This window comes from Takifugu rubripes, chromosome 2 (assembly GCF_901000725.2).
Source record: "Takifugu rubripes chromosome 2, fTakRub1.2, whole genome shotgun sequence".
NCBI lineage: Eukaryota > Metazoa > Chordata > Actinopteri > Tetraodontiformes > Tetraodontidae > Takifugu > Takifugu rubripes.
Window position 1 is genome coordinate 3,116,554 of NC_042286.1, and position 27,323 is coordinate 3,143,876.

Sequence of the window (27,323 nt, forward strand, 5' to 3'; positions counted from 1 at the left end):
GGTCCGTGGTCCCTTGACACAGAGGGCCCTCCCACATACACCCCCCCCCCCCCCCCCCCCCTCTCTTATTTGGACACAGGTGGGAATGGGAAGCAGAACACATTGTGGAGATTAGTGGGGAGCCGTCTCCCTTTGCTCTAGGTAGATGATTAGAGACAGTGACTCGTGCAAAGCTGGTGTTTCCTGATCGACACCAGATGGTGGTAACCCACAATGTGGCATCATCAGTCTGCAGTGTGTGTGTGTGTGTGTGTGTGGGTGGGTGTTATGTGTAATGGATATGCTTCTTAAATCATACAATATGGGCAGGCCCTCTGTGTGTCATTATGGTCAGCCAGTGCTGTCATTAGGGGGCTCTTTAGCATATGCTAAGCAGCCGTGGCAGCACCGGTTTTCGTAATTTTAAGCGCAAATAACTCAAAAGATTCACAATAATCACAATGAGAAAAGGTCAGGGCAGGTGATTTTGTCATGTTTGTTAGCAATGGAGATCCTCAAACTGAGCAAGTTACGTGGCTTTGGCCTATCGGGATTGACCATAAACAATAGCAGTTTGTTGTTTTGTCACCTTTACTGTTCATCAAGTGACTAATTTTGTAATTTTGTTTAATTTTCCCATTAACAGAACATATTACAATAATGTGTAAATACAACAAGTTACTATTTTTAATAAATGGGAAAAAAAAACAATCATGCAATAATAGCTTTAGGACTAAATATATAGAAATTAGAGTAAGAAATGATGAAGATAGAAATTACATAGAAATATTGAATTGGAATATTGAAAAATACTAAAAACAGTTCATCTTAAGCAGATATAATATGCAAGAATTGATCAAATGCAAGTAAATCCTCTTAAATATGGGATGCAGCGATGTGGGTTTATTCGGCATCATGTTGACAGATGGATGAGTTAACTGCCTCAGATGCTAATAAATAGAGAAACACTTGTCCCAACTTGGCTGCATTGACAGAGTTAATTAGGGGACTGAAAGATCCAATTAAGAGGATGGAGGGGCCAAACAGGGGAGACATATTGAGGGAACATAAGCACACATTGTGTAGCGTCTGGATTACTAGAAACTTCAATTAAGTGAGGAGACACTTCCAGAGGCTTGTTGCCTTTTCTTTTCCATTTTGCATAACAGCCTCCCTTTCATTGCCCGGAATATTGATGAGGGGAAAGCACAGCTGCTTGGGGTCGACACATATGCACAATATGGTGCACACGTAACGTTCACACCCACATCCACAGATGCACTTAATGCACGATTAATGATCGGCCTCCAACAGACATTAGCTTGGTCATGTGCAGCTTATTGGTCAGATTTAAAATTAAATTATCTCTTACAGATCTATTTGGAAGAAGGATTAAAATAGTGGTAAAAGTGTTTTTTTATCTTAGATATGTCAAATATAGAATAGATTTTAACTTGGGTTGAAGATAATAAAACGATTGCATCATAAATTTTGATATTCTTTATTTTTTCTTCTGAGTTGGCAGATCATTGGTTGATTGGAGCACAGGAAAACACAGGAAGCACAGGAAAACAGACAAAACAGGATTTCCCACATAAGATACTGATCCTTATGATTTTTGTCCCAGCTTTGAGGGGGATAAAAAGCCTAAGTCATTTGCATCTTAAGGTCATAACTGATTAAATAAATTAGTCTGCAAGTGTGGATAAATGTGAGGGACATTTTAAGCTATTTAGGAAAACACAATATTTTCACTGTTCTCATAAAAAGATTAAAACTTGTATTGATTTTCATAGATCCTATGCTGCTTCGCTATGCGTTGCTGCTTATCTTGATCCTCCGCAGCCACCGTAATCATCACAATAGGTTTTTTTTTTCATTTCCGAAAGCTGATAAATCTAATTTCCAAGGTTAAATGAAGGAACTCTGTGGTTCAAACGAGGTTAATTAATATAATAATCGTATTTTTGTGTGTCACATGTTCTTTTTCTTTCTTTCTTTTTTAAGATAAGCAGCCGGGTTAAAGTTCAGTAAATACGGATGATGTCATCGGCTGAAGATGGCTGAAGGGTGAGAGTGAGCTCACAAATATATATATATATTTAGTTTTTATATTAGAGCAAACAGAACCAACATCATTAGACGGGAATATGTGGCACCGCAAAGTGTTTTATTCTAACACTTTGTGTTGACGACAATCGGTTCAAACGCCGGCTTTTATAGCTGCGAAATCAGTCCAGGAAGTGTTTGTTTACCAAAACACCACTAGCATTAGCACAGGGTTGCCACCCTTTAACATTAAAGGCTTTTAAAGACTCACTAACATCAAGTGATTTTAATTTCCAATTAGTTCACGTTTGATTCCGCATCTGGTATTTGTGAGTGAGAAGTTAGCATTGGCGCCGCTAACTGCCGTTAGCCAACAGTTAGCTGTCAGTGTCCGACTTTAGCCGTGTTGATTTCGTAAAATGTAACGTGGCAAAATGCTGCGATTGTTCTATATATGTATCTGACAGCTTCATCTAAAGCAACTGTTTTAATTACAGAGAAGCGTGGTGGGGAGGCTGGTTTCAGCAGAGCTTCCAGGCCGTCAAAGATAAGGTGATTTACCGAAGGAAGTGGTTGTTTGCGGATTCGTATTATTATTGTTGCTGCTGTTGTTATTTGCTCTGTTGACTGATAGAAATGGTTGACTTTTCAGCTTCTTCCGTTTCAAGAAATTACAAGTTATCTGTGTAAATAAACGTATAACTGCTGAAAACGTAACAATTACCAGTTGTAAATCTATTTTATCCCTGTCCCCGTCCCCATGTTTAACATCACCACACAGACAGTTTTCAAAGCACCTTGTTATAATAAATGTACACATATTTATTATAGTCTGATTTATTCTACTAGTAAATATTATTTTTAAGCAGCGTTTTGCTATTCTTTATGTGATGGTGCCTTTATGTGGTGTTGTATTGTAAGTGATAGCTTTTACTCTGGTTGGGGTTTTTTGTCATGTTTTCCTACTCCACATTGGCTTTAGTTTCCAATGCAGGTGTTAATGTTAAAATTGATCTCGATGAACCCTCTTTATTCTTTGCAGTCATCTGAGGCCTTGGAATTCCTAAAGCGGGACCTGACAGAGTTTTCCACTGTGGTGCAACATGACACAACGTGTTCTCTTGTGGCCACAGCAAATGCTGTCCGGAGCAAGCTTGCGGTAGCCTACAGCTATTTTTCCTTTCTTTTTTTGTTTGTCTTGTGACACTTCTTATTTCCGTTGACCTACATCATATGCACATCTTTCATCTAACTATAAGACATTGATTGTCTCCCCTTTCTGATCTGGACCAGACGGAAGGCTCATCAGAGACCACAGAAAAGCTAAAGAAGGGCATCTCTGGATTCTTGGGGGTGATCTCAGAAACACTTGCGCCACCCCCAGATAAAACCATTGACTGTGATGTGATCACACTCATGGCAACACCAACAGGGACTACAGAAGTCTACGACAGTTCAAAGGTGACATTGATGTTTCTACGTTGGTTGTATCAGTAGTCTAACAGATGATTTAAAAAATTCACGAAGATTCCAGATAGTGCGGTTTCAGCAAACTTAGCATTACTGTTTAGGCTTACGTTACTACCCTGTTAATCCAGTTAAATGTTGGCAGACCATAGTAACCTTTGAAACAACTGCATGAAACCAAGAACCACAACAACCACAACAATCATGTGGATGAAAATCAACTCACTCTATATCTTGTTTGAGTCCCAGGCAGCAGATAAACAGCAGTTGCAACAGGGTGAACAGGTGTCACCTTTTAGATACTGCTTATTTCAAAATACCAACTCCCCTAACTGCGGTCTATTTGCCTATTGTCATAAATTTCATTCATGAAGAAGCGCGTCCATTGAAAACATCGTGCCAGTCCTAATGAGCAGCACTTGCGTGTGAAACCAGAACCACAGCTAAACATGCGTTTACCTCGCAGGCCCGTCTTTACAGTCTGCAAGCAGACCCGGCGACATACTGCAACGAGCCTGATGGTAAACCACTGTGACTCTTAATCAGTCCTTTTTGTGTGATGGATTTCACAATCTGTGTCCTGTGTGTCCAGGACCTCCAGAGCAGTTTGAAAACTGGCTGTCCACTTTCAGAATGGAAGAAATGAAAGGGGAAATCTCAGAACTCCTGGTCAACAGTCCCTCCATACGAGCCTTGTACACCAAAATGGTATCTTGTACTTATTTGGCAGACACCTTTGTAACAAGCAATCCTTTAAAAACCAATTTGCTACTCTTTTCCCGTTAAGGTTCCGGCAGCTGTTGCGCATTCAGAATTCTGGCAGAGATATTTCTACAAAGTCTTCCAGTTAGATCAGGTAACAACAACTCTTCCTAATCTCGCTATCTTTGTCTCCGCCTAGTGGGCAGTTGTCTGAATAACAAAAATAAACACGTTAAATAGCAAGCGCTTTAGCAAAATTCAATGTGTTACCCTCCTAAATCATTTAAAACAATTTTCTTTTTTATTGTGTTTGAATTTCAACATTAAAAGAAGCTGGTGACTGCATCAGTAGTTAATTGTAAGGTTAATTTATTCGCTCGGCATTCAAGAATCCATTTTAAGAGACCATTTATTAGTGCTCATAATTTTCCCTTTAGACTGTAAAGGTAAACTTGTAGCTGCTAAGAATCTGTATGAAGAAAAAAAATGACATCTTACATTTTTGTTGTATAATAAAATCTGAAGATATTGTGCTTGTCAGGAGGAGGCCAGGAGAGTGGCACTGAAGCAGAGAGCAGAACAGATTGCAAACACTGAGACGCTGGGCTGGGAGGAGGAGGAGGAAGGTGTGCAAGCTTCAGATTCAAATCGAGGATGAAAAGAACGAGATTAAACTTCACACCGCCGTCTTTATCTCCCGTCTGTTCCAGATGACTTCCTCGGTGCCACGTCATTGCCTCACCCCACTGTCGCAGCCCATTTGGATAGTTGCTCATCTTCGGCGGGAAGCGGCGCAGCCGTGCTGAGCCCCGGCGAGGAGTGCGACGCCGCCCTCTCTGTCAGCAGCGACAGCATCAGCCTGCCGACGCAGGTGGAGGTGCGGCCGCAGGCCCCCATCGCGGAGCTAGCCGAAAAATTGACAGAAGCCTCCGTAGAGGACGATGCAGATGAGAGTCGAGAAGAGGAGAAAGGTCTGAAGAGCGAGCCACCGGTGGTGGTGCAGGTCATAACTCAGCCCGAGGTCACCGTCGACAGCACACCAGCGCGCCCTTCTGCCCCCACCTCTAAAGCAGAGGCGTCGAAGGAGGAGGGGCCACAGGACCTAAGAGTGTTCGAGCTCAACTCCGACAGTGGGAAATCTACACCCTCTAACAATGGCAAGAAAGGTATTAAGACCTTTGAAGTTCAGAGTTTAAAGCTAAAGCTGTTAGCATCGTTCAGACTAATATACGTGTATGAGAGCGCCTGCTAACAGCGGGGAATCGACGCCTCTAAGGTTCGGGGGTCGGTATGCAGTCTGCATCACAGCAGGAATTTTGAAGCCGTGTATTTGTGTTGGACCTGTAGGTTCCAGCACTGACGTGAGTGAGGACTGGGAGAAAGACTTTGATTTGGACATGACCGAAGAAGAGGTCCAAATGGCCCTCTCTAAAATCGAATCTTCTGGAGAGGTATGTGTCTTTTTAGGACTTCATTGCTTTATGCCCAAAGTAAAAGCTAAATATCAGGTCAACTCTGGATTTATTTGTTTTGTTATTTACAGCTGGAAGAGGACTGGGAGAACTGGGACTGAGAGACACTTCAGCACCAACTATCCCTCCATAATGCTAGGTCTCAACAGGCGAAACCATGCTAGATGTATTTTAAGTCTTTGTCCACACTGTCACCATGTCATGGTAGTTGGTAGAGGAGTTTCCACCGTGTCTGGACCGAACTGGCAAACCTGTTGAAGAGAACAACAGAAAGACGGAGAAAAGGCCATTTAGCCGCTCTGTCGGTTTAGGACACAAGGTCCACTTGCGAGGGAGCTGTGCGGTCTGGGGATATTTCCTAATGAGTCTTTTGATCTAGACAGCATTTGCCAATAGTAATAGACAGAAGTTGACTTCATTCTGGTCTGTAATGCTTAAGGACAAGTCGCAATATGAGACATTTTGCTGCAGCAGAGGAGAGGCTGCATTTTCTTTTTTATTTACCTTTATGACATCAAATCCCATCATGTATGCTGGGCATTGGATTAACAGCAGGCTGAAAGATGGCCATAAACTCCTAATGCTGCTTGAGCCCTTTCTAGGAGGAATTCTTTCTTTTGTTGAGCGGTGACGGTAATTCCCCTCTCATCGGTTCTTTATCTCATGTTTATTATGCAAGAGAGCTTTCAACATGGGAGGAAAAGAGGGAGTGATTTGGCCTTTTTCCCCCTCAGCTAGCACCTTTTCATCCGTTTTATTTTCAATTTTGCATATATGGCCTTGCGGTGTGATAACGTTTCTGTAAAGTTTTCCTCATCTCAAACACGGCCTGTGCGTCTGTCGTCATCACTTCCTGTGGTTTGAATCATCATTCTTAATTATGAATTTCTGAGCAGCATCTGTTGACAACACATATTTAAATATTTACATAAAACAGCTCAGTGCCAACTAGTCCCAGGAACAACACGAGGACGCTTCACTCTTTTCTGATTTCCTTCTCCTTTTTCTCTTATCTAAAAGAAAAAGAACATAGAAATATGCTATTTATACTACATTGCTGAGTTCCTGTGTCGTGCTTTGGTTTGCATGTCTGTGCAAAACATGGTGCAGATGTTGGCTGCCGAGTTTCTGTCTGGTAAATACTTTGGCTGTTCTGCAGGTTTTTGTGCTCAGACAGTGTTGCATGTGCCGCGTGTTCCGTTCCCAATCGACACTTTGAGCTGATCCGACACGATCTGCACACAAAGCTGTCTTGTCTTTCTTTTTCCATCATGATTGTCCAAACTACCATGGTCATTAAAGAATACGTGCATTACAGAGTAACTCGGTGTGATGATTCTCTTTCCTGTTGACTCCAGAAAATAAATCCCAGAGTGCACTGTTGACACTAGACGCTCGGAATGGTGTGTTACAGTGTGCTGCAGTGGGAATCACCAAAACACCAACTTCCTCACCTCAACCAAGTTAATATATATGTTTGTCGCCTTGTTCTCTTGTAAAATACCAAACAGGAATGCACCCAGTCCCTTGTGTTTAACAACTTTTTTTTAAAATTGAGAGCTTGACCTAATGTTTTATGAAGCTTCAGTTTTAGACAAACATATAAACCCTATAACTGAGTGTTGTTATCAACGTTTTTACATAGTAGACTTAGTTCACAGTAAGCAAATTAAGCACAAGTATCTCTCTCTCTCTCTCTCTCTCTCTCTCTCTCTCTCTCTCTCTCTCTCTCTCTCTCTCTCTCTCTCTCTCTCTCTCTCTCTCTCTCTCTCTGTCTGTCTGTCTGTCTGTCTGTCTGTCTGTCTGTCTGTCTGTCTGTCTGTCTGTCTGTCTGTCTGTCTGTCTGTCTGTCTGTCTGTCTGTCTGTCTGTCTGTCTGTCTGTCATTATCGCCAGTTGTCATTATACACATTGGCCACACGGTGGCGCTGTTGCTCCATGTGTGGAGGCGTCCGTGACTCCCAGGCCTCGACGGTAGTATCCGTCTCACACACAGGGGTTGTCCACATGTCCTTTGTTCATCCGGCCATCCTTTATGTGCCGAGTCTCCGTGGATCTGTCCCGTCTGTCTCTGGTGAAGCGCCTGGTTTTGACTGAAATCCTCAGATCTGATCTCTAGTGGGCTAGTGTGAGTCTGTGGAGGACACCTGTGCAGCAGGCTGAACGCAGATGCTGTCCCTAAAGATGGCTACAGCCTCACTGGTCCCCCTGCTATCACACAAGCGTATGGGGGTGGGTGTGGTCGTAGGGGGCATTAAGCCACTGTGTGACACAACAGGCGACACAGGACTGGACTGAACCGGTATCACCATTCTGAGCTCAACCCCCTCCTTTCAACCTTTTTCCCTCTTTGATTTTTAATAAGAAATGTCCCTGTTCTTCATTTTGCCTTTCAAACCATTTAAAAAATCAAATCCCATAATTCCAGGTCAAGCAGGACTTGAATTCAGGACATTATTACCTGGTCTTTCTGATGGAATATTTTACAGTCATCTGATAGGTGCTTTAATGTCTTACTATATATTTAAAATTTGAACTAAGAAGTTCTTAAAAACAAGCTGGATTGAAGAGAGTTCACTCGGATTTTAAGGGAAGACACAATTTCTTGAGTTTCAGAAGAAGTCTGGCTTAATTTGAGCATGAACACTGACACTGAAATAACCGTGTAAGGAGATTTAAAAATGAGTACAAAACTATTTGGTCCATTACACCTGGTTAAACTCTTCACACTGTTTCAGTGAAGTAGAAAATCCTCTAAAACTGCGTCCTTTTTAAGCGTATCATGGAACTGCATTGGCTGCTCCAACAGGCCCCAAAAAACACGGACACACACTTATACATTTACATTCCTTCTTACTGGGTTCTCACCTTAGAGGCCTGACTCAGCAGAAAGGCTGTAAAGGAATTTCCTGTTGGAGCCCACCGCTCCCTGGGCCGGGCCGAGCCGGGCCGCTCTGTGTGTGTTTCCCATTAGCATCAGCTCTCCCCAGAGTCGACCGCGCATTATTTCAATGTGGACATTGAGGGATGTGCGTCCCAATCAGACAGAGAGGAGATATACGTCCCCCCCCTCCCCGAGGGGATCCTCTCAACCCGGCCCAGTCCCAGTTTTGCCCCCTAATCTATCCTTGACCGGGCACTTCCTGCTTCTCCCTCTGTCTTTTCCACTCTGATTTCTAACACGTACGCGCCACCGCGGCCACTTCTACTGTCAAACGCACGCACACGTGCGCTCAGAGTCAGGTTGGGGTCATTGTCTTGAGAAACGAGCTTTATTTCGAGAACCCTGAAGGGTGAAACCCTGTAACCCCCCCGCCTTTCAATAAGCACAAAGGAGCCTCAGAGGGAGGAGGGAGGAAGACCCTGATGGAATGTGTTACCAGGGTTCTCCAGAATGAATTGTCCTCGGATTCACATGCATTTTGGGAGCAAGCATCTCTGGCCTTTAACTCGGAGCTCTTAGATTGACCCCCCCGCTGTCTCAGGTGAACTGATGTCCACAGTGCGCGTGATGTGCACTCGTTGCAGAGCGTTCTCTTTCCGAAATGCGTTCGCCTCAGGGAGGAAGAAAGAAAAAAGCTTCTAAAGGGCTCTTGAGATGCCTGTGGATTTTTCCATGACAAACTATCGTTTCCCAATGTCAAGTGGTGGGAACGGGCTACTTTGTTTGTATGAAGCTGTGTCTGGGAGGAATGTGGGGTTTTGTCAGGGAGGGGACGGTGGGGGAAAGTATGATAACTCCCACTCTATTCAGATTTATGGTCAAGACAGAGGGGCTCCTCTGGATGCACGTCAAGGGACCGAGGAGAGCTCCGCCCCCTCACTCCAGGCCTGCCAAAGCAAATGTTTATCCGAACAACTCGGTGCTATTCTTTACATCCTCGGGTCTGTGTCTGTTACTGGGGAGGGATCGCCGTCACAGCCAGGCTTCTACGCAAGTCCGGCTGAGTTTTCAAACGTTACGTTTCGCACAGTCAATTCAAAATCTGGTCGAAGCCGAAGGAGGTGATTCATTTTCTGGTGCGGTGAATTGAAAAGCACCAGTCGGCCGGACTCACACTGCAGCAGCAAAGCTGACTGAACGAGCTGCAATTTCATGTGTTTTTTTGTTGTTGGAACATCTCAAACTTACCTCTGACCTAAACCAGTGAACCGATGAAGACAGCTTGCAGAATTCTGCAGCCCTGTAGTCTAAAGATACCAATTTTCCATCATGGCTGTTGTTTCAGGTATCTTCAAGGACGTGCATGGATGTGCCTCCGAGTGACACATCGTCTCGCTTCTGATCTTCGGTAGGACAGCAGATGTGTGACCTGCTAAAAATCCACATTCAGATTAGTCCACGCTTGAAGCTTCTAATTGGGCTTTTGTTCATTCGATGCAATGTGTGTGTGTGAGCAGCACCTGAAAACACGCCCTTTCAACCGATGAGTAACATTTTCAGAACTCTTCAAAGCCATTTGAACCAGGATGAACCAATTAAAAAGAATTTGGACATCGCGCCTTTTCAGATGTAACCTTTTCTTCCTCCAACCTCTCAACGGCTACGAGTGAAACCCCCTCTCTCCTCACCTCACCTCCTCCTCTCTTCATTGGTGCCCCGCTCGTTTATCCGTTCATTTATTCTGGGCCTTCTCCGGGGTGCCAATGGGCCCATTCATGTCCCTGTCTTTGTCTCCCCTCCTGGTTTAATCGGGGCGACCACACACTCCCTTGGTGTCTAGTAACTGAAGGTGAGACGGCCTCGATGAGGACAGTGGGGCGACACCGGCCTCACAGTGGTGGACACCATCGTATGAGTAGAAGCCAACGCTCGCTAGCTGCTTACAGGAGTCTGCCTTGTCAATTAGAAAATGCTCTCAAGAGAAAATGTCCTTTGCACAGCTTGAGTTAAAGGAATCAAACCCTGCAGCTGGAGCTCACTTTTGGGACAGTGAACGGTGAAACATGTTACTTCGAGGAGCTGTGATGCATCCGAACAGTAAATTTCTCTCTTTAGCCCCGCTGATTCTCAGTGAGCTGCAGTGGGACGTGGAGTGTAGACAGGAAGTGTCACTGGTGGCTTGCAGAAACCAACAGAAAAGTGGCGACAGTCAGATCTGAGTGTATGCAATAATGATTTAAAGAGCTTCATGTCAAGAGGTATTTTGCTGCTCAATCCCTCCAGAATGGGGAAGTTGGCTCAACAGCTGGTTAAAAGTGTGCAAAAGAGATGTGATTATGGGGGAAAAAGGGGCAATATTTGGAGCTAATCCTTATTTTCATTTGTGTTCAGTGCCAACCGTTCAGCAGTGAAGCTCATTTAGGGCAAGTAGGGAGGACTGAACGACCCTGGCCGGCCTCAAAGAACTCTTTCTCCTCCAGTGTACCAGTCCAGGAGATCTGATTGACGCTGTCAGTGTGCCATCTGCCCCTCGACAAGATTACACGGCGCACTGGGCCAAGAAATCCTCCTGTTCAGCAGATTAAATATGAAATATAGGGCAGCGATGGTGGCACCGCCGCCGCCTGGATTTACTTGTCTCTATATTTGTGTCACAGACAAAAAAAAAAAAAAAATCAAAGAATCCAGGTGTGTTCCTGATCCTTATTCTTTCATTACATTGTGATTTGTTGTGTGGCTGTTTTAAATCTGTCACACCTTTGCTTCCTCGCATCTATTTTTTTTTTAAAATTGAATGCTGCTTAATTTCACTCGTTTGGTTTGAATTAAAAAATCAGTTGAAGAATTGGACTGGAGGGAAAGAGAGAGAACCCAAAGAAAGCCGAGTGCGAGTGAAGACAACCACTTAGTCTGAAAATGGTTACTATGGAAACTGTGTCTTTCTTGCCTCTCCTGTGGTCTATTTGGAATTGCACCTTTTTTCCCCTCCCCTCTTTCTGCCCAGCAGTGGGTCAAAATTAGCACCGACCTGCTGCCGTTGTTGCCGCCGACTGCTGCTCCCGGAGCTGCTCGACTTTATTCTTCTGGTTTCAGTGTTTGTTGTTCACAGCCCAGAACCAGCTGACCTCCATGCGACATCAGCAGCACTCTGAATGTGCACAGGGGAACCGGGGGTCCTGGGGGGGGGGGGTGGGGGGCACCTTGGCTGCAAACGTCTCGCTTCCATTTTTCGTTTGAAACAGTCCAGACCCGCAGCCGTAACCTTCGCCATCAGAGCGCCACAGCTGTGTACGTGCCAGAAACGTCTCAGGCCTGCTGTGTGACCTGAATTCTTTTTTCTCTACATTGTTCCCATTAATAAAAACCACAGTTTATTCATGCAACGTTTTTATTTTTTTGTCTTGTTTTTTTTCCTATTTGGATCTGTCTAGATGTGGCTTCTTCCGCAGGCCACAATCACATGAATCATCCGTTTTCTTCTCCACCTCACATTCCCAACCCCCCCCCATCCAAAGACCCTTGCTGATCAGGTTCCCTCCCTCTGCTCCCCTTTAGCAGTTCATTAGATCCTGGACGCCAGGACGTATCTGCTGAATCGCACATTTTGTGGATTTCTTACTAAGAAATCATGTGGCACAATTGGATTTCCAGCGGTCACGGAGCTTCGCCTAAGTGCCGAGGCATCTTGGAGAATGCTCCTTTTCAACCAGCTGAATGCAGCCAAGCCAGCCGCCATCCCGAGCGCACAATGAGACCCTTCTCACTGTTGCCCCGAGGCCACGGTGCTAATGCTGCCTTTTAATGTCCGTTCCTGGTGATGTTCTTTCCAGACAGGAGAATCTAACACATGCATGAGGGAATGGTGCCAAGAGCACAAGTGAGGTATTGCACCGCATACTTGTATCACTTTATCTGTTCTTTTGTGCCAAGATAATGTAGGTTGTTTAGATTTGGCTGTTTATTTTGATTAAGGGGAAATACTATGCTTGCTGAGCACACTTGAAAACAGATTTTGAAAGACCTGTTGTATATTTATTAATCGTTCAAATAGTTAACTTGATTTTATATCGGGTTTAGTCTCTCACGCAACATTTAAGAAACTTTAAATCAGTGGGTTCCAATTTTTAAAGTGTTGCACAAGGGCTTGCTGCTGTCGCCAGTTCATACAGCTTCCCTTAAAGGACCTGGTTGCTAAAAATGAACATTATGAGTTTTAATATAATTTCCTGCTCACCATTTTTACCCAAATCAAATTAAAATCCAAAACGCAAGGAACAAACTGTTCCGTATATCCGACCCTCAGGTGGCACAAGTTCCAAAGTGTCACTGAAGTTCGGTTGAATTATCCAAAGAACTGATCAAAGTGAAGTGATGAAAAAAAAATATCATTGAGGCTAAATCAATTTACAAAGAGGAACTGGAATTGCTTTAGGCCATAATTTTCTATTTTCATGGACCAAATGTTCTTCCATGACTAAACGTTTGGCGACAGTGATCATCATTAGGCTGGCAGTGTCGCCTTTAGACTCGGCCAAGCTAAAACCGAAGAAGAGGAGAGAGAAGAAGCTCTGTGCAGGAACGTCAGACTTTTTAATACCGGCTCGTTTCCCTTCTCCAAAATGATGCATTCATATTCATGGCGCTGCTGCTACCAGAATAAAGAGCAATTCTTTTGAAGGTTAATGAACAGCTTTGGCATACTCACGCTACCACAACAATCAGCCTACTACTCACTGGCTACCATGGCAACGCACCCACTGTTGATTAATGTAGCAGCTAAATAAGAGGATAGAGAGATGACAGAGCACACCTATATGTGTTGATAGATAGATAGATGGATAGATAGATAGATAGATAGATAGATAGATAGATAGATAGATAGATAGATAGATAGATAGATAGATAGATAGATAGATAGATAGATAGATAGATAGATAGATAGATAGAAGAGAAATGCAAAAACTCATTATCAAGTGGTTTTCCTTCATGGATTTAATATCCACATGGATTTAAGCCCCATCATCATCCTTCATTCTTATTCAGAGCAGCAACTTGGCTGCCTCTCAGCACCGATACACTTTCTCTCTCTAACAAACACAAACATATGCACAGGCACACGCAAACCTGCTGCCTGCCAAGAGTGAAACCGTACCTCCGTCAGTCTGTTCAAACGGGCTGCGAGGCCTTTATTGTGAAAGGAGGAGTCCATCCACAGATATTGGTGCATGCTCTCCATTGCATGTTTGTCTGTGGCCAGCTGCATCAAGCTAATGCTTATCTGGGGTCTCGCCTCACCCCAGGGTCCTATTGAGCGTGCGAAACTAATCCCAGCAAACGGGTTCATCTAGACAAATGGAAAGGTAATGACACCTCGGGCACTCGGCCCTCTTCTTTTCTTTCGGCCATTTTTTTCAGCGGTTTCAGGTTCCTGCTGGGCTGGGGCTGAGCTTCTCTTTGACGAGTGCTTCATGCTACGATGCTGCTACTGGTGCAAAAAACAACCTCATTTTCCAAAAGCCTGACTTCCAGCTCACCAAATGGACTGAAATTCCGCACATTCAGGGTGACACAACCAGTATACGATGTACAGAACGGGGATTCCGTCATCATTGGTGGGTTTGGCTCATGTTAAAGTGCATCCTCCTCTGTCACCTGGGTTATTTTACCTCCAGCTCCACGTGCACAAACGATGAACGGATGCACGGAGAGACATCTTTTTTTCGCCTTCACTCCCTTGCGCTGAGAGACAGACTTTAGCCGACACATGCTGGTTCAAACGGGCGTGTATGAGAGAAGAAGCGGAAATGTTGGTGAGTGGGCTATTATGAGTAGTAACACATCAGGCCTATGAGATCCATCAGCACCGTGTCACCAACTAAATGAAGAGTAAACACAAACAGGAAACCCTCCGAGGCGGTAAAATAGTGTGAGCATCTGTAGCTATAAGGCTCAGAAGATGTGCTCAGTCCATTCGTATCCCTCCACCTGTTTGGGAATTAGTCCTCTGAAGAACCACGGTACAGCCCAGCTGCAGGCTCAGTCACGAGTAAGTGCTGCTCTGCTCTCTCTCATTCACATGGGCTGAGCGCTCCCCTGAGATGCCGATGTATGAGCTGGAATAGTGTTTGGCAGATGCAGTGTTTTACAGTTGAGGCTGGAGTTCCCCTACGCGCCGAGGCAAAGGATGATGACAGAGGCAGATAAACATCCAGACCTGAGACCTCTTGAATCTGACACATGCTGAAATCTATTGGAACACCTGAGAGATCTGAAACATTTTTGCCCCCCTAGAAAATGTGATTTCATCTCATAATGGTGGTGGAATCTGCTGCTCTGCCTGTACCTCCAATATTAGGTTTGCTCACCTTTTGCAGAGGTCGCAGCAGCAAAATATTTACATCTTCTGCCGCCCAAGACGGAGTCCTCCCTTCTGATTTTCCAGCATGTCTCAAATATACTCAATGTGGGTAAAGTCTGGACTTTGAGGGGACTCTATCTCAGCAGGTATTAAGACTCATCCGAGCAGACCATGTTTTAAAAATCCACTCTTGAAAATGTTCCAAAGGAAGCGGCGTCTTTCATCTTTTTACTCAGATGCTGGTTATACTTGCAGTACATGTCTTCATAACAAATGATCTTTGCAATCCCATCTGATGACATCACCCCTGAACGTGCACGAAGGCGCTCGGCTTCACCTGCTCACAGATGGCCTTCCCCTCATAAAACCACATCCTTCTCCCTTCTACCGTCAGGAGCACGACTCCAGACTTAATAAAGCATCAAAGCTGTGCTGCCCACTGTCGTGTCCTTTTTGTGATAGCGGTGCAGTCCTTTAATTGCCAGAGGCCTCACATCCTCGACCACTCCACGCTCCAAAGTAAAGAAGGAGTGCTGATTATTGCAAACATCCCCACCCTGAACTCAGCCTTTACACTTCTCATCCCGCTGCTCTCCCCCTTTACTGCACCCCTTTCTTTCTCTCTCCCCTCACCTACAAACTATTCATCCCCATGTGTATAGAAGTCCAAACCATTTGGATTTTGAATCTCGCCAGATGTTTTGTTTCTGCTTTTAGAGGATCGGATTAGTTTATGAGGTCCACTCCTTCAAATTCTTCACATGAACGTCGATGCTTTTCACACCCAGAGCCTGAGCCCCATGAGACTAGTGGAATGAATGCTTGACAATGGGTAGAGCTGCGTTTTCTGGAGAATCCTGCTTTTAGCAGCGGTGTCCCACTTGCAGGTGTTTTGCATTACAGCTGCAAAATGTCCGTCTTCTGTTTTCACTTGCATTTTTCCCCCCCTTGCTCATCCATGACCGTTGAGGGCAAACATGCGAAATGTAGCCCGTCTCATCGGTCTTTGTCTCCATCATTCAACTGTCACGTCGTCTGTGCACGCAGATTATGGAAAAGGCAGGATCTTATCGCTCGCCCTCCTCTCTCCCTTAATGAAAAGCCTGGCCCTCGTCTTTTATGTAGTGTGGGCGCGACCCAGCACTTATCCCTGCTGTCTGAATTCCCTGTCCAGGAGGAGCTGGTTGAAGAGAGGAGTCCAGGGTCCCACCGCACTACCCAGCTGTCTGCATGCCTTTTCATTGAGCCAGCATTTGTTTTAACCCACAGAGTCTGTTTAGCCACAACGTCCTCGGCTGAACGTGGCGTTCTCCACTGAAACTCTCCATGATCTCATTAGTAAGCTGGGGTGTCTGGAAAGATGCAAGCTTGGATGACCTCTGCTTGGTTCTGCAGGGTTCAATTGGGGAAACCATGCAGATGCATGACCACCATGGCCTAAATAACCTATCTATCTATCTATCTATCTATCTATCTATCTATCTATCTATCTATCTATCTATCTATCTATCTATCTATCTATCTATCTATCTATCTATCTATCTATCTATCTATCTATCTATCTATCTATCTATCTATCTATCTATCTATCTATCTATCTATCTATCTATCTATCTATCCTGTGTATTGCACACAGGGATGTTACAATTGCAATGGAAACCAAATAACACTGGGTTGAATTTGGGTTCCATTAATTGCCCCTTGGGGCACTTGGAACACGTTAGAGGCTGATTTGTTATTAAGTTTCTGTCAGTCGGAGGAAACGAAATGTCATCTGCACCATTCTTGGAACTGCCTGAGTGATCTGGCTGTGATGGAAGCTGGTGCTGGCCAGGAACCTCACATAAAAACTCGATGATGAACTCACCTTGTCCTATTTTTCATTGCACACAGGAAGGACTCCAACAAAATGTCCATCTGACAAATCTTGATTGGACTGGATTTTGTTTGAGGATCGTAAAGTAATTGGAGGTGGGAAGATAATGGGGAAGGTAAAAAAGAGCAGCCTGCCTGTCACTCCGATCCTGCATGAGCAGAACAATAGAAAAACATCAGCAGAGTCATGTGTTCCAGCTGTGCCCTCACACCGTGCATCACTGTAATATTGCCCCAGGGCCTCCTGACGATTGACTAATGAGTCTGCAGTTGAATCGGCTCCTCCCCGCCACACTTCTTTTTCTGTTTACAGACACTCTGGTTCCAGTTTTAGCATGCATACAGCCTGAAGATAAAATAACCTCCAGGGTGCAACAGCCAGTTCTCATCCTGTGTCTACAAGGTGCTGTGAGATACTTTCCGCATGTTGATCCCCGAGGGTACTTCCACTCAAGAATCACGAGCATTAGCGCTCGTGACTCTCAGTGGGACATCGTGGTGTCACTAAATGTTTACAGTTTGGATCAAAATATCTGAAGGTGAACATTTAGGACATATGTTTGATGATGTTTATACTCACATTTTTGCGCGACTGTCTTTGACTGACGCGTTACAGAAGCACTCCAACGCACGCAGCACCGACAGTGACCCTGTGAAGCAACAGTGAAACCGTGATAAATCGACACTTTTACTGTCAGCTTTCGTGTGCTAGAGTCCAGGCTGATTAAATCCAACAGGACATGGAATTCATTTGATGTTCCATGGACCATATGGCACGGTTTGACCACTGCCGCTTCTGGAACTCGCAGCCTTATTCTGGAGGTGCGACACGCACGACTGAATGTCTATGATAGCAATACGCCTACAACTGTTGCAGGAGGAACTCCTCTCATGCGCAACTCATCTCATGTCTGACTTTGATTCGCCTCCCTTTTCTGTTACCATAACACACAATCCAGACATCTGAAGGCTCCTCTGCAGACGCAGAGGTTTGAATTAGCTCTTGGATACGAGAGACCTCTGTCAATTGTGACAGCCTAGTGAACAGACACTAGACACCTGATTGCAGGGCTGGGGTGGGGGGATGGGGTCTTGGTCATCTTCTACTGACAAACGCTTTCTAGATTGAGTTACATATATGGACCTGTGTCAGTCTGAGATTACACGGTGATTTACCACAGAGACAAGAGCGTCACTACCTTTCATCTGCGGTTGCTGCTAGCAACAGGCTACAGCTCATTCCTGTATGTCAGGAATGAGAGACGGTGCCCTGACGTGATTATTATCTCCTGCATCATCGCACCCAGGCAGAAGACGCGAGGGTGGGAACGAACGTGCGGCAGTCATATTTTTTATCTCACACAGTGCTGGATTTATCAGTCTTTTTAGTCTTTGTGAATTTCCCTTTAAAGTAATTTGATGGATTTTCTTCAGCTGGTTCAAAGAACAATAAAAGCCTCTTTGTTCTGCTGTACACAAGTTATCTCATTGGCATCTTATGGCGCAGATGGCATCTCCTCTCCCAATCTAAAACTCATTCTCTATGTCCCTTTCTTTTTTTTATTGCATTCTCCACTATAAACACTCTAAAAGACTCTTCTGGGACGCTGGTTTTGATGTAATTCAGGAGCAGATAAAGCGATGATATGGTATCTGAAGGAAGCAGGCCTGAGAATGACAGCTCTCCAGACACAAAGACGGAGGGAAAAGAAAGGCAAAGGCAGGGACAGAGAGCGACAAGGATGGATGGCTGCAGAACTCCTCTTATAGGGAACAGGAGGAGATCAGATAGAGACCAAAGACATATACGAAGAGAGAGACTAAGCCAAGACATCGATAGATTCAGACAGACAATCTGCGTTATTAGCCCATGGAGACAGTGTGAGAGCAGAGCCACTCAGTTCCACTTAGTTTGATACACTCTCTCCTAAGCATTATATTCTGGTTCAGGTGAGGGAGGGGGGCTGTTTTGGTCTTATTGGAATTTACTTCCTGCCCATCATCCAGACAGAAAAGACGGTTCTTTGACATGTTTGTGTCATAATGAGGAAAAGGTGTAAGAAGATCAAACAGCACACGTTCCCCAAGTTGAATGTTAGTTGTCGAACAGTTCGCACTGGCCTGTCTTTGTCCAAAGCTGCTCTGAGAACGTCTTAAATAGATCATTATATCTGTTCCATATACATTATGTTGTCTGTTATGACTTCACAGCAATGGATTCAAGCACTGTAACATTATGGGTAGCGCAGTGTATAAATATGTGCATAAAATAAAAAGTGCAACATCAAAATGCAGAACCTAAACCTCGTCCCTCATCAAAGCGTAGAAAACCAGACCAGAGAGACAGAAGTTCAGGTCAGTTCAAATCATCTTTATTTATAAAGCGTCTCTAGGTGCTTTACAGAATCCCAGGGCCTGACCCCAACAAGCAAGGAAAAATTCCCCTTTAACAGGAAGAAACCTTGAGCAGGACCAGGCTCATGCAGGGACCCTCCTGCTGATGGTAGAGAGGGAGGAGAAGGGGGGAGGACAGGTAGAAGAGAATGGACATAAATTCTGGAAATACATTAGTGGTAATTACAAGAAGCTGTTAGTATAAGAAGGGGGGGGGGGGGGGGGTCATAAGGTTACTGTGCTACCCAGAAGGAAGATCTGACAAACTTACTACAGAGACTAAGTCTATAAGCTGAGATCTTTGCACTGATCAGATTTTACAGTATATAAATTTGAAAATCCTCATCTACACGGTCAGTTTTTTCTACTTGAAATGTCATAGAACAAAGTAACAAAATCAGGAATTTGCATTCCCCCTTTTTCCAACTTTGCGAAACACCAAGACAGAGTCAGAGAAAACCAAAATGCTAAAAAAAAATAAATTAAAATGCTGTGTTTGCATTTTCCCCTCGTTGTGTTTATCACCCTTGAGCTTTTGCATACACTCTGCAAACTCATCAACCAACAGTACACTATTTTGCTCATTAGAAAGATGCTGTGTTCAGCATGGAACATTACCAGATCCGTTTGCAGCTTTCTTTGGAGGGTCTTGAACCGAGGCAACAAGTGACTCCTTATTCACCTTCTTCTCTTTCAGGGTTCAGCAGCTGTCCCAGTGCTCTTTATCCTTCTAAACAATTTTGTTGGCGTCCCACAGACTCTCTGCAAACCCTCTTCACCTCTCGCTGTGCAAAAATGACATGAAGAGAGTGTAAAACCACTGCAGCTGCAATGTAACAGCTGAGAGTCGTATTAGCATTCAGTCTTCACCGTACATTAATTGGGGTTGTTGATTTGTGTTTGTTTCATCAGCAGATTCCCTCCTGCTGTACGGCCTCAGACATCAGCCCCTTAAGATCCGAGGCTCGCGGTAGCCCCGCTGGAACCTGCGGGGGGGCGTCTCAATGGGAGCACTTGTCATTCTGTTGTAGCTCTGCGTGTCTCCGACTGCTGGGACACGGGAACCTTTGGGGGCTTGGTCCCCCGGTCATGTCCCATCCCATTACAGCACAGCTTGGATTCAGGATCTCCGTCTGCTGGATGTGAAGAGGAAAAGGACTTGGATTTTTGCCGCAGTGCCAGGATTGCACTGCGTTGATCAATGCAACCCTCCCGTATCAGTATTCTCAACACAACCAACACCACGATTAATCAGTACCTGAACAATTCCCCTAAACATCCACTTGAGGTTTTCTTTCATTTCTTAGTTATTAGAAACATATTCACTTAAAGGTTATCATGAAGTCAGCATGGTGTGAAGAGCAGTCGTGTGAAATGGCTCTTATAAAGCACAACGGGCTGTTTAAACATCACCATAACAGAATAACACAGTCTGTCACAACTGTGCTCTCTCTCTGTCTCTCTCCTCCCCTCATGGTGTTGGGGGGGGGGGGCTCCCACACACCCCAGTAACAGGTTTGATTGGAAAGCATCTAGCCCCCAGCAACCAATCCCCAGCAATACCACACATTCCCCCAAACCCTCACGCTAGGTTTCCGTGGCAACTGTGGTGGTGGTGGTGGTGGTAGCAGAGAGACTCATTTGGGTGAACCAGACTGTAGTGATGATGGGGGTGGGGGTGAGGGGGTTGCAGCGGCTGCAGCCCCCCCTCCACGGCGGACAGAGAGAAAGAGCAGAGGTCGAATTTAACAAGCGGGTGAGTTTGTGCACGACGGTGATGTCACATCAGATCGGATGAGCTGCAAGTAAAATGGACACTTCGGTGCTCGGGATGGTTTGAAAGGACAGCAGCCGACGTCCCCCTAAAGGGTCTGGTGCTTGCTGACATCTGGACACATCAGTGAAGAAGATTAGACAAAAAACTCTCCATGTCTCAAGCATATAGAGAGTGAAGACCTGGATGCAGAGACGCACATAAGTGTGTTTTAATAAAGTCAAAGCTTCAAGAATAAAGATTTAAGATAGTGTTTTTATTTATGTGTTTCCTGTAGCTTCAAGCTTTTTCTCCTCATTGTGGAACAATATTAATTCTGGCACTGAAATGGTCGATGATCTGGCTGCCTGACTTGGAGCCGGATATCAGCAGCTTCCAAACTCTGGATTTTTAGGAGATTACTGACTTCAAACCAGTTCTTCCTGGTCACCGAAACGGAATCAACTGCTGCATTTCTCTCCATGCATATTTATAAACCCATGTGTACCGTGTGGGAAGGGAAAAAAAAAGGTTTACAGAGAGTGAAAGAGAGCGATTGCAGTCACGCGCGTGTTCGTGCACGTTTGTGCTGTCCCAGCAACCTTTGTTAAATGTGAGCTTAGCCCAGAATCACCAGTTTAATCTTGCCACCATTTTGTTTTCTGGTGTCCATGACTCTTCTCTGTATCTCTCATGGCAGTCAGAGCAGCTTAACTTCCCCGAATGGTAACCATGGTAACACTGACAGAGGTTTACCGGTGGTCATGCTGACGTCTGGCACGCTGAGATGTGGCTTGGAGCCAGTTTGGGGATGAAGAGAAATTATGGGTTTGATTTTTATTTTGTTTTCAGGGATGGGGTCTCAAATTCATGATGATTCTTCATTAACCACAAAGTCAAGTTGCAAATTTTAACTCCTCAATTTGCTGTATTTTTATCTAACTTGATGTCGCTCTTGTGTCCATGTCTTGTGTCTTGTGTCATGTGTTGGCGGTCAGATTTGCCTTCGGGGGGGTGCACGTGTCTGACAGTGATCATTTGTTCTTACAATCAGAGCTGTCTGGTCCTGAGAAACCCAGATTATTCTTTCCTGTGAGGTGAGAATTCTCAAATCTATTTGTCCGCCATCTTTACATTGATGGGATGGATTTTTTCCCCTCCCTCATCTCCGTCTCTCTCTCTCTCTCCTCCTGCTCTAACACACAGGAATTGTAATTTTAAAACCGTTTGGTGTAAATACCACTATTGTGGAAGGCATAATCAAACATTCATGAGGGAGAGGGATCTGGGGAGAGGCAGAGAATCTAGGTCATGGATGTGCTCGCTCAGATTGACTGCTGCTGTGCTGAGTACTCCATTCTCTCCTTCTAAACCTTCGCTTTGTCCTCTCTTGCTATCTCCATCCTCTCGTCTGTCTCTCCTCTCATTTGTATTCCTCTTCCTTCTCTCCCACCTCTCATCTCGCCGTAGCTCTTCTATACCTTACGGTTGGACTCAAACATGCGCATTTCTCACCGTGAAACCCGAATAACGATAATAATGGAGGGAATAACTGGAATTCCGACCACTTTGTATCTCAATAAAATTCAAAACAACAAAACCATCTGCAACAGCCCTCTTGACCATCATTAGTCAAAGAAAAGGTCGCCTTATCAGTGCTTTAACAACCATCTCCAAGCCAACTGTGACGTACGGAGCAAGGCATTAGTGGACGGCAACCTTGTGAGCCTTATCTACGGTATTAACTGCTCCTCAAGAAACATCTGCAGCAGAGAACAAAAGGTCGAAAAATCGTAATCCGCCTGCATTATTCACATATTCCATTACAAATACAATATTGTGTGTTTGCTGGAAGCATTATTGCAATAAGTAGGCGCAAAGAGTGACCAAAAAAAAAAAAAAGGCTCAGCAGTTGACCGTCTCGGGGCAGGAGGGACACGTCTGCGGCTGCCATTCCGTTGTAAACTCTGTAAAGGATTATTGTGTTGAGATGGATCAGATATTGTTACAATGCTCTTTAAAAAAAAAGCAGAAAGACTGACAACAGAAATCTCAACAGTTGTTTGTTATCTTCTCCAGCCAGAGCCCGGCATAAAGACTGCAGTCAACAGGTTAAATGTTATTTTCCTACTCAATAGGATGGGTGGAATGATGTCATACTGCTAGCATACTATTATAATTGGAACTGAATTATGCATGAAGTGTGAGAGCAGCAGTTTTTTCAGCCTGAATTTCACAAGCTAGTTTCCGACAATATTCTCCGAGTTGTTCTCTGCCTTTGCCTGTTTTCATTTGAGTATTTTTTGACTTTAATACTGGTCTCACAAGATCCTAAATCCCCAGATCTGTCCATCATGCCCCTCTCTCCCCCTCTATGGAGTATTAGAGGGTCTGAAGCCTCTAGAGAATCCAAACCCAATGGACCCACTGGCATTGAACTCTCTCCAGCTAATCCATTTGTATGTTTTCAATTACATACAGAGAGCAAGTGGACAGTAAGCTCTCAGTCTCTGCCTGGAAAACGCCGTCCTTTAGTGACCTAAATTTCACGCTGAAGATGTTGGGGGGGGACATGTGGGCAAAAATAAATAAATAAATGGTTATCGTGTTTTGCTCTGACAGGCAGATCGTCTGACAGCCGTGCCCCTGCGTGAGGCAGTGACTCAGTTTTTTGTGGCAGTAGCACATTCCACTGGGGCTTTATTACTACCCCAGACTGTAGCAAACCTAAAATCTTCCACGCAGACGTGTGAGGGAGCTTTGACCTGAGTCAACGCATAAGGGGAAAAAAATTACATGTATTGAAAAATAATAAAAGATATTGCTTGGTTAAGAGGTCCGGGCTAGAGCCACATGAAAGAATAGGACCACATCAATGTGGATCTAAGTCCAGCTCAAATCCCTTTACATGATTATTGTTCCCTCATTTTAATCCCTCTCCTCCTCCAAGTCTCTCCATGTCTGTCCTCTTTCCTTCTCCTCCTTTTCTCTGCTCTTGATTCGGCTCTGCCAAACTAGAAATGTCTTTCAAACCCACCCTAATGTCCTCCTGTCAGCAATCTGACAGGGACCATGTTGCCATGCTCATCTCTGGCACCTCCAGAATCAGTCCAGAGGGTTTTAGATCTAGAGTTTAATGCTGATGTGGTTCCCCTTCTCACTAGACTCGTGCCATTTGCTTTAAGCTAATCTGCACCTCTTTTCCATTTTCCTTCCACATGACACCAGGGCCGCTCTTCCACCCGCCCCCCGCTTCCCCTCTTTACTGTTGATGGCCTTTCTCCCTGAATTCTCCCAACTTCATCTTACCGTTATTTCATTTTTTTTTAAAGAGACCTTAGAGCTGGACTTCAGTTTTGATAAACCTTATGTCACAGCTCACACCTGTGGTGCAGATGTACCCAAAAGGAACGACTGAGGACCCACCCAGCCGAGAGAGGGGATGCCTTATTGTGACGCCGTGCCTCAAACCAACTGATACCTGCTATTAGGTTTTTTTATCATAGATTTTTTAATCATAGATTTTCACTGAGCTTTTCTAACACACTGAGCGGGGAAAGAGGTGCTGGACACTGCATATATGCGTTGGTGAGGTGTCACACATTTCTCACCTTCTCATTCATAAACTTCTACTGGTTCAAATTTCTGCCACCCGCATCGTGGCCACCAGAACCCCCTCCTGTCCTGCAGAAACTCCACTGGGCTTCCCATCGAACATCGCATGCATCCCACTTTCAAATCTATCAACCATTTACAGAAGCTCCTCAGTACTCCTTTGTGGTGTACTCTCAGATCCTGCCCTTCAACCCAATACTCCCTCCAATCTGCCCACCACCGTGGGGTCTAGAGCCTCTCATCCTCTCAGCTGAAGGTCAAATCCTCCCCTCGCCACATTCATATCCGGCCTCAAATCTTACATTTCCACCTCGCTTCTAACTCTAATGGCCATATTTCGATATAAGCCTGGAATAACCTCACTGACTTTATCTATTACCTCCTTCCCAACTGCTCTTTTTTGTGCTTTTGAATTTCTATTGTAGCCATTTATTGGTTTTTTGCTGTTACTGTGTTTAATTGTTTCTTATTTTTTCATTGTTGTGAGGTGATCCTGAGTGGTCACAATAAACAAATTGTGTTATTATTGTGACACAGAAGAATCCAGTGATTCTGCAGAAAACCTGTGTTGTCACTTGTTTTTTGTTCTTTGTAATGATTTGTGCATGCTTTAAACTATTTATTAATCCCTGTTTTATTGTAAAAGGGTACCCAAGTATGCCTGTCCCTTGCTTCTTTATCAAAGAGTTGGTTGATGATGCAAAGCAAAGGAGTGTGGAGGAGGTGAGACCAACAATGTCCCTGTGAACTGTTGGAATGATATGCGATTGTATGAGGGTGATAAATGTTGGAGGCAGTGGGGGAAGGAACGCGGATCCAGAAGGAGTGCAAGTGTATGTACATTAAGTTCACACGTGAATGCTTGGAATGCATATTAAGATAATAAGTGTGTTTTCATGTTTGCATTCCTTTCTAATCTGGAATGTATGATTGTCTGCTGGCATTTAAATGTGTGTTGTTGCAGCCAGAGCTGGCCCCCTTGCCTTCCTGAGCCTCCCCCAGCAAAAGCCTTAAACACAGACGTGTATTACACTCACATGCATCAGTGCTTCTTGATGTGTGTGCTTCAACGGGCAGGGCAAAGTTTTTCATGTTACGATCTTTGTGTGTGTGTGTGTGTGTGTGTGTGTGTGTGTGTGTGTGTGTGTGTGTGTGTGTGTGTGTGTGCGCGCTCTCCTTCGAACCAGTCTCCTGCATCCGTAATTGTCAGTCTAATGCCAGGGAGCAGGAGGTTATAAAACAAAACTAGTAAGCATTTTGCAGTATTGTCTGTTGAAGATTAAATGTTCAGTGTTTCACAAAGGCTTAAATGGCTTTGAGACATGAAGGTGATTTTTGTTGTTGGAAAAAATGGTGATCACAATTCAAAGCACCAGACATGTGCTCCTGATGAGGCCATGTCGGTGACAAGTGTATCCAGAGTCACGACTCCCTGGCCAAGTAATGGGTGCCCAGAGAGCAGCCAAACCTCACAGGTGACCAGTCGCCACTCGCTAATGATATTGGTGATTTGGTTTACCTCGGGAATAAAAATGATAGGACTGTGTGCGTGCGTGCGAGTGTGTGTGCTTGCCAGACCAAACCATCGCCACCTGCTCAGGAAGCGTTTGTAGGGCAGCATGTGTCAAATAATTACATTAACACATAGTAGATCGCTGGCTGATGCCATGATTGTGTGTGTGTGTGTGTGTGTGTGCGTGTGTGTGTGTGTGTGTGAGAGAGAGAGAGAGAGAGAGAGAGAGAGAGAGAGAAAGAGAAAGAGAGAGCTTTGTCAGCTAATTAAATTTTGTTGTGCTCCATCGGCGCTATTTTAATTCATCTATGTTGCCTGAGGCTGAAATCCATACAATGAATTTCATTGTTGACTGACATTTAAATAGTGGCCAGCCTTAGTTACGGTACTCATTGAGTTGTCAGGGTCTATGGAGGGATTGATACCAAGCTCTACCAGCATTATATGCAAGAACAACACAAATTTATAGCCAATATCATTTTGATCATTATTTTTCACAAAACAGAAAAAAAAACATTAAACGCTTTTGTTAACACAAAGTCAAAAATAGTAATTTCCTTAAACTCGATAACCCAAATGTTGCACTCATGGAGGAAATGATAGACAAACACGTTCACACAACGGCACAACTTGGCCGCTAAGCAGGGTGCTTAGCTGGACCAACAGCTGGGGAAGGGAAAACAAACACAGGGGCCACCAGTAAATCACCCCCATCCAAAGCTCCTCACTGGGGATCAGATGGCACCAGGGGGCCCTGCAAGAAACAGCAGACAGGGCAAAGGCCTGGGAGGTGATGAAGAGGGGAACCTGCACTCGTGCCCACCAAGACAGATCAGACTGAAGCTGCTGGGAGCCCAGGAGGCCAGAAAACATAGAGTTTGAACATATCAGCTAATTTGTCCAAATGTCAGAAATGACAGGATGGGTGGAGGAGAGTGGAAAACAGGGACACCGAAAAATCCAACAAACCTCCCTCTCTTCCATATCCTTCTGTCTCCCCTTCACGCTCCTCCAGTCACATCGTCCCCAGTGACAGGAAGTAGAGTGTTTGCCCTCTGACCCTTCAGGAATGTTTCCTTCTCCGGTCCCAGCAGCAGAAACCGGTGCTACCTCCACTATCGCAACTGCGTTTTATCTCCATGGAGTTTCCCCACATTTGCCTCACAATCGCCGGCCATCTGAGACCGAAAGTGGGCCAAACTGTGCTTCTGATGCCATAAGACAAAAGGGGCCCGTGTGTTCCCATGGTGCGGAGCCAACGTC

The 27,323-nt window shown here is 44.7% G+C and overlaps 1 protein-coding gene and 1 long non-coding RNA gene across 2 annotated transcripts; one reads left to right on the forward strand and one right to left on the reverse strand.

The window, feature by feature from the left end:
- Nucleotides 1–1,891: 1,891 nt before the first annotated feature.
- LOC101071420 (BSD domain-containing protein 1) lies at nt 1,892–6,992 on the forward strand. The gene is made up of 11 exons (XM_003962321.3): nt 1,892–2,049; nt 2,526–2,580; nt 3,071–3,187; nt 3,322–3,489; nt 3,962–4,016; nt 4,088–4,203; nt 4,283–4,351; nt 4,739–4,823; nt 4,908–5,363; nt 5,545–5,648; nt 5,741–6,992. The coding sequence occupies exons 1-11, from the start codon at nt 2,039–2,041 to the stop codon at nt 5,768–5,770; spliced, it is 1,266 nt and encodes a 421-aa protein (XP_003962370.2). The 5' UTR covers nt 1,892–2,038; the 3' UTR covers nt 5,771–6,992.
- A 12,680-nt stretch (nt 6,993–19,672) lies between these two features.
- LOC115248866 (uncharacterized) lies at nt 19,673–20,578 on the reverse strand. The gene is made up of 3 exons (XR_003887591.1): nt 20,438–20,578; nt 20,055–20,315; nt 19,673–19,964 (listed from the first exon to the last, which is right to left on the reverse strand). It is a non-coding gene; the product is annotated as an uncharacterized lncRNA (long non-coding RNA).
- Nucleotides 20,579–27,323: the final 6,745 nt, after the last annotated feature.

Coding starts and splice junctions, on each gene's coding strand:
- LOC101071420 (XM_003962321.3), top strand. Junction 3,490..3,961: donor AAGTCTACGACAGTTCAAAG/GTGACATTGATG, acceptor TTTACCTCGCAG/GCCCGTCTTTACAGTCTGCA. Junction 5,364..5,544: donor CTCTAACAATGGCAAGAAAG/GTATTAAGACCT, acceptor TTGGACCTGTAG/GTTCCAGCACTGACGTGAGT.